At 33.1% G+C, this 11188-nt stretch overlaps 2 protein-coding genes across 2 annotated transcripts; both read left to right on the top strand.

Annotated features, from left to right (window-relative positions):
- Positions 1-1841: 1841 nt before the first annotated feature.
- On the top strand, positions 1842-3101 carry LOC129292443 (receptor-like protein EIX1). The gene has a single exon (XM_054929996.1). It carries the CDS (start codon positions 1842-1844, stop codon positions 3099-3101), a length of 1260 nt encoding a protein of 419 aa, XP_054785971.1.
- On the top strand, positions 1878-5070 carry LOC129293509 (receptor-like protein EIX2). The gene has a single exon (XM_054931516.1). The coding sequence runs from the start codon at positions 3599-3601 to the stop codon at positions 4877-4879; it is 1281 nt and encodes a 426-aa protein (XP_054787491.1). The 5' UTR covers positions 1878-3598; the 3' UTR covers positions 4880-5070.
- The last annotated feature ends 6118 nt before the right edge of the window (positions 5071-11188 follow it).

The following is an 11188-nucleotide window of genomic DNA, read 5'->3' as shown; positions in this document are numbered from 1 at the left end:
CGTACAATTTGGTAGATCTCCCTGATTGACAGAGACCATATCAAGAGAAGACTGACGTGAGAGTCTTCGATCGTTTTCATCTTGTGGACCAAACATATTCTTGCTTTCGCACTTGCCGTTTTGAGAATTCAGTATAAACACAAGAAATATTTGTATGCAAATGAAGTGTCAGAAAAGTTAGAACCCAGTGAAACCATAATTTCTCCCTTACCCCAAATTTGCATTACCTGTTCTACAAGTTTATTCGACAAATTCAAAGCTAAACTTTACGCTTTTTTCTTCATCAAATTTTACATTTTTCAACTGTTGGAATAATTTTATAAAATTATTAATATGTGAATTTCATTATTTAATTATTTAGAAAATTATGTAATGAAGCAAATCGGTTTAGTGAATTAAAAAAAACTAATTCTGATAATGAGAAGATGTTGAGGAAAATACAAAAAGTTACGTGTCCAGAGTCAGCAAGGTTGATGGGTGCGTTAAACTCTATTAAGTTTCCACGTAGTGGTTTTTTTGCCCAGATTTGACGCAGCCACTGAAACTTCTACCTTATGCACGTGGCTGTTGAATTTGGATATATGCACTACAAGATATACGTTGATGAAGCAATTCCTTCACTATTTTTTTTTTTTTTGAGCTCAGAAATAACACAATGTGAAATAATGAAGAGATCGATCTATAATTATGAAATCAATAGCAACATGATACACAAAAATGATACAATGAACTGATAATTTTACTCTTAACTGATATATGTGATATATATATATATATATATATATTCTGCATTTTAGTTCAGCTTTTCTTTTCTCTTTTTCTCCCCTCCCCAAATTTCTTTATTCCTTCCTTCCTTTCTTTTTCTAGAAAAGGTGGGATGAGACTTGAGAGTGTCTTCAACTTTTCACATATATGCCATTTATAGATATATAGTATAAACGCGGGAATCATTTTTGCAGAAATGTCATCACATTTCATTCAAACAATATCATCACCTTCAAATGACATGCATGTGGCACTTTTTCTGTGCGTTTATTTGACAGAACCAGAAGTCTCGATACAGTTGTATTTTCAAGTTATTTTTTTTCTGTATTATAATTAAGAAAATTATTCAAGTCGCACAACGTTTAATTTTGTTTGTTTACTTATAAACTACAAGGATCTTCAATTTGCGAAATGTTTTTAAACTATAAGGACTTCAAAAATAAGAAATACAAAACTTTGTTAATTCTCAATGCCTACGGGTTTTAGAAAAAATCATTTTGTTTGAATGAAATATGATGAACCGTAAACTGATATGTTCAATAAAAGCTTACTTAAGTTTTGTGTTTCAAAAAATAATGCGAGTAAATAAATCATTGTTGTTAATCAATGCATAAATTATTTAGACTTTATTATACATTGTTAACCAACAGACTTTCAACATGAAGTATAATTTAATTAGAAAATGGAACTTACATGCATATTGACGTCCATTGTTAAATGAAGTCAATCGGCTTTGTTTCCCATACAGTACTATTTTATTATTTGACTAAATTAAATATAAAAATATTAAAAGAATTCGATGCTTTAAAATGAAAGACGGTTGTTTCCATGTCATATCAAAATAGCTGTTCACTTTATAAGACTCAGTCCACTCACATGAACTCACCTAATCTTCATGATCCACTCGCCATAAAGAAAGTGATGACTCAGTCATAGCTTCAAGATATTTTTGACGATAGAGATGAAACAGAGGGACAGAAAGATATGGTTTTCACTGTGAAAAATTACCCACAAGGTAAATAATATAACAAATATTATATATCTGGGTCATTGCTTTTTAAAGAAAAGCCACGCGAATGCACAAGCAAAACATGAGCACTTCTCTGAGTGTCCGTTTTGCTATTCTCTTCTTCTTGTCTGAAATTGTAGGATTAGGCTTGTGTGGGAATTTAACAGTGGCATGCTTAGAAAAAGAGAGGCAAGCTCTTCTCAAGTTCAAAGCGACCCTCACCGATCCATCAGACAGGCTTTCTTCTTGGAATTCCAACGATTGCTGCCATTGGAATGCTGTGACCTGTGACAGTGTTACCGGTCACCTTCTCAAGCTCGATCTAAGGAATCCATGTTACAGCTCAACGGACGCAATTTGTGACTATAGCCAACAATCTGTTGCAGCTTCACAAATTGATCAATCTCTCATGCAATTGGAACGCTTGAGTTACTTGGACTTGAGTGGAAACCAATTTCATGCTGCTCCAGTTCCTCTTTTCTTTGCTTCTCTGCATCAGCTAAGAAATCTTTCTCTCTCCAACGCTAATTTTAGCGGGAAGATTCCTTATAATCTTGGCAATCTCACGAACCTACTCCATCTTGATCTCAGCGTCAATGGTTTCCAACTCACTGACATGAACTGGGTTTCTGGGCTTCGGTCACTGCAAAGCCTTGACATGCATGGTGTAGACCTTGGGAAAGCACATGATTTATTCCAGGTATTTTACAAGCTTCCTTCCTTATCAAGTTTGAATTTAGCGGAGTGTGAAATTCACTCCTTGATTCCTCCTCTTCACTCTCTGAATTTGACCTATATTCCAAGGATTCAAGTTCTTGATCTCACTTACAATTCACTTGAAAGTCGCAGTCTTGATGTTCTCCAAAACATGACTTCTCTTAGAGTCCTTGCCCTTCCTTTCAACAATCTAAGTTCGTTGCCATTGTGGCTCGGTAAATTTGATAAGCTTGAGGAACTCTATGTTGCTTATAATGGACTTACAGGTCCGCTTCCTCTTGCTCTCCAAAACTTGTCTTCCATGAGAGTCCTTGACCTTTCTTCCAACAATCTCACAAGTTCTGTTCCGTCATGGTTAGCTGAGCTAACAAACCTTCGCCAGCTAATTCTTTCCTCAAATAATTTCACTTCTTTAGAATCTTCTCTATCTTTGATTCTGAAGAACATGTGCCGTTTGAAAAGATTAGATTTTTCAACCAACAATTTCCATGGAAAAGCATTTGGAAGCTTTGAATCTGGATGTGTCAAGCATGATCTTGAGCAGCTTGACTTGAGCTCTAATAAATTTGAGGACTATTTACCGAGCTGGTTGGGGAACTTGAAAATCTAAAGGACCTTCATATATCAGAAAGCACATTCTATGGTCCCATCCCCTCTTGTCTCGGAAAATTGTCACAGTTGACAAGACTTGAACTTGTTAACAATCGTTTAAACGGAACAGTTCCAGAAAGCCTTGCAAAGCTTGTGAATCTAACTTTCTTGCGTCTTTCCGGCAATCAATTGGAAGGGTTTATTCCAGAGAGTGTTTCACAACTGGTGAATCTGAATTTACTTGACCTTTCAAACAATCGTCTCAATGGCAGCATACCACGAAGTTTGGGTCAACTTGTAAATTTGCAATACCTCGGTCTTGCCAGTAATGATTTACAGGGTGACATTCCAGACAATTTTGGGCAACTTGTGAAGCTAGTTGAATTAGATGTTTCTTTAAATAGCTTGAGAGGATCAATATCAACATTTAAAGGATGGTCATTTGATCAGCTCACAATCTTGAATCTCTTTGGTAACAAGATTAGTGGATCGTTGCCTGAAAATATTCACGACATAATGCCTGGGTTGAAGTATTTGCTTCTTGGGAATAACTCCATGAATGGTTCGATACCAAACTCGTTGTGCAAAATTTCCACCTTGCTTCGACTTGATCTCTCCAAGAACAAATTGTCAGGAGAAATTCCAGATTGCTGGCAGGATAATCAACAATGGGATGAAATAAACTTGTCATCCAACAACCTATCAGGTGGTATTCCAAGCACATTCGGTAATCTTTCCTCGTTGCTGTGGCTGCACGTGAACAATAACAGTCTTCACGGGGAGCTTCCAATATACTTGAGGAATTTAAAGCAGCTAGTGATCATGGATGTTGGGGAGAATCAATTTTCTGGAAGCATACCGCCATGGACTGGGGACACTTTTCCCATGCTACAAATTCTTAGACTGCGACAAAATAAGTTGAATGGTAACATTCCTTCACAGCTTTGTCAACTCACGTCACTACAAATCTTGGACCTCGCAAGCAACAACTTAACGGGTTCAATACCTCACTGCATTTGTAATCTTAGTGGAATGATTAAATCCAACAGATCAAATGAAGCCAAAGTAAAATTTGATTTCAATTTTTTTACAACCGACTTCATTGATGAGTGGCCTACTGAGGATGTTATACAAGTTGTGAAGGGGACAGAACTTGATTACATCAAAATATTGAAGTTTGTGGTGAACATGGATCTGTCTGATAACAACTTGGGAGGAGTTGTTCCTAAAGGTGTAACTCAGCTCAACAGACTGATTGGCTTGAATCTGTCTCACAACTATTTGAAAGGAGGGATTCCTGAAAGAATAGGAGATATGAAATCACTTGAATCTCTCGACATCTCCTGTAATAACATTTCTGGAAAAATTCCAGAAAGCATGTCTACTTTAACTTCACTGAGCCACTTAAACCTGTCATACAATAATCTTTCAGGAGCAATTCCAACAGAGAACCAGTTTTTGACTTTGGGAGACCAACGTATTTATGCTGGCAACCCTCATCTATGTGGAGTTCCACTTCCAAATAAGTGTAACGGCGGTGATTTTGATGATCGTGTTCATGGAAGTGAAGGGTCTGAAGATGATGATAAGGATTCAGAGAAAGTGTGGTTTTATTTTGTGGTAGCGATTGGGTTTGCAGTTGGGTTTTGGTCTGCAATTGGGACACTCCTGTTAAAGAAGAGTTGGAGATATGCTGTGTTTCGCCGAGTAGATGATGTGGCAGACGAAATATATGTGACCGTGGCATTGAAAGTAGCAAAGCTGAAGAGGATGATGAGGAATCATGTTGAAGTTTGAACCCTCTCCTAGCATTTGTGATTTCTTCCCCTTCATTTTCTCTCTCTCTATTCCAGTAACTAGAAAATGTTTTATGCGTGTGTTGTGTATTGTAACTGTTTTCTGCACTGTACACTAGCTTCTTGGAATAAACGACACTAGGAAATGAAGAATTGTTAAACCCCCGAAAAAAAAAATATTGTTTCTATCGTTATCACCACTATACCAGTTTGTCACTCTTCACATAGAATTGACAAATTTAAAAATTTTAAAAATTTATTTGAACTTTTTTATTCAACAAAAAAAAGGGTTCTGAGCACTATTTTGAATTTTTTTTATCATACCATAAAAATGATTCAATTTTGATACTAATATATAATTGATTAATTTTATAATTAAAAAATTTTAAACATATGTATTTGATTTTATTTTTGTCACAAAAAATACTCAGATTCAACTAGGTTCATAAAAAAAACCTAGGCTTTTAACATTTTTAAATAAAATTTTATTTTATTTTATTTACTTTTTTTTTTTAAAAAAAGCAAATCAGTGATAGGTCTCAAAGACCATATTCTTTTTATCGTGTTAATGTTCTATGTGGTACTCAAAAGTAAAAACAAACCATGAGGAGTGACAGAGAATCTCGAGGAGCAATTCTACCCCTTTATTTTCTCTCCCCTCTATTCCAGCAACTAGATTCTACAGAATGTAAATATTTTAACTAAGAATTTAAAATGCCAATTTTGTATTAATTTTTGATTTCTTTTCATTGTATGCTTTCATTAAATTAGATTAAAAGACAGGCATACACAGAAAAATTAAAGGACACTAAAGCAATGTAGATTAAATTGTCATCATACATATAAAGATGTGATGGTAGAAGTAGTGAACTCATATATGGTTCAAATTTATCTAAATTCTAACTCTTGTGCAATACATAGACAGGACAAGCTGTCAAAAATTACCAATAAAATTAGAAAAGGAATTGCCAATTGATCACCTAAACGTAAATGGCTAAATTTGCAATTCTCAAGAGCTAGATGATTGGTTACACACTTTACATGGTATAGTTAAAATATAGTAAAAATACATAGTAATAATTATTTTCACCAAAATTTAGGGAAGATACAATCTTACATTGTGTAATTTAAAATAAAAAAATTCAAAAAGTGGAAGGATAATTTTAAAGTTAGCTTGGAAAAAAAAAAGTTTAGTGAATCATGAATGAATCGAGTACAGCTCCTCACTTTTTTGCTTATAAACTCTGTCAAAAAGAGGTGTGTTGTGCCATGTGAGTCTTATATTTCCCTTCCTCTATTAATTTGTTAATAAAGTGAAGTACACCATTATTATTATTTTTTTTTTGGAAAAAACACCACTGCTTCTATTCTCCCAAAAGTTAGAAGTTAAAATTTTTTCTCAAAAAGGAAAAAAGTTAAAATTATTTTTGTGAGCACTGTATTTTGTCCGAACATTTTTCTTAATTTAATAAAAATAATAATAAATAAATAATAATAAAAATATAAAAAACAAAATTTAACCCTTTTCAGGATTATTTTTTTAAAAAAATAATAAAAAATAATCTAACAAAATTTAAAAAAAAATCTTGCCTAAACTTAAGAAAAATCTTTCCCAAATTATTCTAACTATTTAAAACATTGGGAATTAACTTTTGAAAGTTAAATTTTTTTAATTAACTTTAAAATTAGGTTAACAAAATAAAAAAATATAATAATAAAAATAAAAGGGTGGGTGAAATGATATATCACCCACCCCAAAACATTACTTTCCACGGCAAAAACAGAGTTAGACGCAGCAGAGACAGTCGGAGCACACACAGCCATAGCAACACTTGAACCAGACATGATAGAACAAGAAAGAAAGCAGGAGAAGCACTCGGTCAGACACAAAACAAGAAGGAAAGAAGCAGAGAAGCACCGTACGGAGAGACCAGAGGAAACACGACTACACAGAGATGAAGAAAGAGAGACGGAGAACTAGAGAGTAGGAAGAAAACGGAAGGAGCACACACGAAACCAGTGACAGAAGTAGAGGAAAGAAGGAACAAGCCGGAGGTAGGAGCTTTCGGCACACATGCAGAAAGTGCAGCGAAAGAAAGGGAAAAGCACGAAGGGAGAAGAAGCAACATATGATGACACAGCAGAAGAAGAGGAAAAAGAAAAAGAATGGACGCACGCAAAGGGGACGAAGATCCGAGACTGAAGGAGAAATTGGTAAATCGTCTTTCCTTCCCACTCTATATAATGCCTGAAATTGAGAATAAAGGAGATCGAGAAGGGAGAGGACGTGTTTTCGGAAAAGAGAGTGAAAAAATAAAGAGGAGCTGCTAGGGAGAGAAACCGAAAGAATGAGGGAAAGTGTTGTTCTGGTTAGAGAAAGAAGAGAGAAACGGTGAAGACGACGAGAATGAGTAATTTTTGAGAATAAAGGAGGCTGAGAGGGAAGGAAAAAAGGCCGAAGAAGACGCATACGATCAGAGAGAAGGAGTTTTGAAAAAAGGAGGCTGAGATCAACGAAGATAGAATTGAAAGAGGACCTGCGATTTTCAGAGTGAAAGAGGAAGAGACATTACACAGGTTTCATGATTTATTTGTCTTTGGATCTGGAATGTTTCATAGTTAATTTCATTTCAACTTGCATTATCTGGGATTAGTTGCTGCTCATGAACTCTGCAAACGTTTTATATGTTGTTCTTATATGGCTTGGCTAGAATAATTATTCTTCTTCGGTCATGAGTTTAGATGGATTAAATGGTTGAAAATATGAGGTTCATGTCTTATGTGAAACCTTTCAATTTAATTACCATATATGTGGCTCTAGATAGCAAAAGTGATTTGGGTTTACTCTCTTTAAAAATTAAGTATGTTCTTGTTTTGCAACCATCCAAAAATTAGTCTTTGTGATTAATCCTTTAAAAAAAAATTTCACTCAATTAATGTTGCTTATGTTGTTGATAACTTATGGGGAAGGCATTTTTAAAAAACTACACTTGGTTGTCTCTTAAGCTATAATTATAAAAATTGTTAGGTCATTTTAACAATTGAAGTTTAAATCTGCATGAATGTGACCATGTGTGTTTAATAGACATAGCTTCACTTGTCTCAAATAAAATTAATTGTGTAAAATCGTATGAGTCTCCATAACCAATTAAAATGATTTCATACTGTGTAAATCAATAAGATTTTACAGGCATGAGGATCAATCTTGTACATATTTATATAGGTTCCAATGGCCTATCATTAAATTCAACTCTCCTTTTATGACTCAGATTAATAATTTATTTAAATCTTGTGTGAGATTTTAAGAATCTTCATAGAGATTTAAATTAATCACATCATTGTGGGGATAATAAGTCCTCGCAGATGCAGTGATTCTCAATTTTTATAAATAAATAATTTTTGGAAAATAATCATATAATACACAATTTAGGAAATTAATTAACCAAATTAATGTATTTAAATTTAATCATATTTACCGATTATATTTTTTAGTCATGAGAGATTTTTGAATCTCCGTAGACTTCTAAGATAATTGTATTATCGTATGAGTCAATAAGACTCTGTAGATACAACGATTAAGTTTTTAAAATATGTATATAAATTATATATTAAATTAATTAAATTAAAGACGTATTTAAATTTAATTCCTTTATCGTGTGAGATTTTAGAATCTCCGCAGATATTTAGGATAATCATATTACCGTATAAGTCAATAAGGCTTTGCAGGTATGTTGATTAAAATTCTTCAAAACATGTATCTACATGCTAAAAAAAATTATTATGAACACTTAAAAATGTACATAAGAATATAAATAAATAAATTAAATTGTCAAACTCTTTTATCGTGTGAGATTGCAGAATCTCTGAAGATATTTAGAGCAATTGCATTATCGTATGAACTAATAAGGTTCTGTAGGTACTGCGATTAAAATTTCCAATCATAAAATATAAAGAAAAATAATTTTAAATCCTTTTCTTTCTTTATTCCAAAAATTTAAAAATAGAGAAAATAATTAAAATTAAATTACCTTTTGCAATTTAAAATACACATATCAAAATTTCAGAAATTGTTTTATTTGCAAAATGGTGAATTATTTTTAATTAATTTCTCTTCAAAAAAAATATTTTCACCAACAAACTTTTAAGCCCGAACTACGTGGACTTTGATCCCCATCACAGGGTACGTAGGCCTCAGAGTCAGATTCTGAGTCAAGTCCGTCCTCTCTCGTAAATAAATAAACATTTCTCACTTAATTCTTATCACTTTTATCAAACACATGAATATAAAAGGGATAATTAAAATAATTATAAAATTATATTAATAGAGCACAACAAACTTCAGGTAATCGTTCTGATGAACGGGTGTTGTGGGGTGCCTAACACTTTCCCCACACTCAAGCGACTCCCGAACCTATTTTCTGATTACGCAGACCATCCTTATCCTCCTTTTAAACGGTTTCCCGAGATTTACCTCAAAATCTTAGTGGTGACTCCTCGTTCGATCCGATTCTTGCTGCGAAGGCCGGGACCTCCGCTCCCGCGCCGTCCGCGTCACATTTTTCCAAGTGCAACAATTTTTAAGTACATGACGTGATATTTTTTTGACACTGATGGAATTTGAGGAGGAAAAACATACCTTGAGTCGTTAATTCGCACGTACGTATGTGGGAACAAAGTTACACCGGTTAAACTTCGTTCGGATACACAGCAAATGCACTCTTTGAGAGAATGAGTTGTAAGGAGAAAATAAGTCCACTGAAAATTGAGAGCGTTCAGTTTCTTCCTTCATGCAGAGAACAATTGAACCGACTGAGAACTGTACCCATAACCACCTCTTATGGAAACGTGTGGCAATTTCTCCCTAACCGCTCATCATTCAAAATCAAAGGTTGGAGAATATTACGTTTTAATACCCTGAGTAAATTTCACATTGAACCTAAACATTTTTCATAATTGTCACAAGAGCCCCATTGACACTACTGTCGAATAGCACCAAAATTAATAAAAACTAGATTTTGCAGTAAAGTGCAACCTAGGTCGTCTCCCTAAGAGTCAATAGAGTAACTATTTAAATTATGATTATGAAAAGGTAAATAATGGGGGTTTTTTTTATGATGAAATTAAAAACTAAATTAGAAATAAATAAATAGAGGAAATTCAACTAAGAAAATTACCGAGAATAAGCAGCGCAATCAATCACAACCCAATCACCTAAATTTAACCTTCCTCGTCCACAAAATAAATTAATTTTACTCAACTTTATTATTCTGGTTTCATTATATATTTCTCAAATTATCATTCAAGAATTAAACAAGAAGTTAAGTTATAGATTAATTGAAATCTCCCTTAACCCACAACCTAACAATTATTTTATAGCCACACCAAAAACAAAGCATGGATAATCACCCAAGCCAAGCCAAATTACTCTTACGATGCTATATCAATCGATTATAGCAATTAAAACCTCAGATAAAATTTATAACTCAAAAATTATGCAATAAAGCTACTCTAATCAGTAATAGTAATTAAAGTATAAAATTTAGAGGTAGAGAGAAGAAGAGAAAATTGGAATAAAGCTAAAATAAAATCTTCTCTGAATATTAAAGACTCTGATTAAAATTTAGGATCATGGTTTGTGATTGATCACACCAAAAAAATTAGCTCTCCATAGAATTAAAAATCAAACAACATGAAATGAAAAATTGAGAAGCCATCACCCAAGAAATTGGAGGAAGGAAAGACGAATAGCGATCGCTGCTCTGTTTCCCTTCTTTCATTTTTTTTCCCAGATCGTGCTTTTTCTCTGTGTCCCCCATCTATTCATATATATATATATATATATATGAAAAGTGGACCCTCTCCCCTGCGTCTCTCTTTCTTTCTTTTATAATAAAACTAATAGTTTATTAAAAAGATAAAACTACCTTAAATAATCCTAATTAAAAATTACACTAAATAATCCAAAATAAATTCAAATAAAATTTTAAAGATTTGATTCTTGATTTGATCTCCAAGCATGCCCATATTCTTCTTATTCAAAATATTCTTCATCAATATCTTTCAAATTGAATCTAGAAAATCTGCACAAATAAAATAAAATTAAATAGCACCTGTGCAAAAATATTAAAGATATTATTTATATTTTAAAATCAAAGATTTAGTTAGTTAAAATTCCAAAACTGAATATTAGCTAATAAAATCAAATAATATCTAATTAAACTCAATTAGCCTTAAATAAATATTTAAAAGTCTAAATTAAAAGAATAAAAATATATAAAATTATCATTTATCACCCATTCCCCAATTTGGG

The sequence above is a fragment of the Prosopis cineraria genome, unplaced genomic scaffold (genome assembly GCF_029017545.1).
Source record: "Prosopis cineraria cultivar Desert tree isolate PC_DT_omini unplaced genomic scaffold, ASM2901754v1 PC14, whole genome shotgun sequence".
In the NCBI taxonomy this organism is placed as follows: Eukaryota; Viridiplantae; Streptophyta; class Magnoliopsida; order Fabales; family Fabaceae; genus Prosopis; species Prosopis cineraria.
Note: the sequence above shows the minus strand (reverse complement) of the source record. Positions and strands in the feature narration are given on the sequence as shown.

What these genes read in the sequence shown, in the direction of transcription:
- LOC129292443 (XM_054929996.1), top strand. Translation starts at nt 1,842, where the DNA reads ATGCACAAGCAAAACATGAGCACTTCTCTGAGTGTCCGTTTTGCTATT.
- LOC129293509 (XM_054931516.1), top strand. Translation starts at nt 3,599, where the DNA reads ATGCCTGGGTTGAAGTATTTGCTTCTTGGGAATAACTCCATGAATGGT.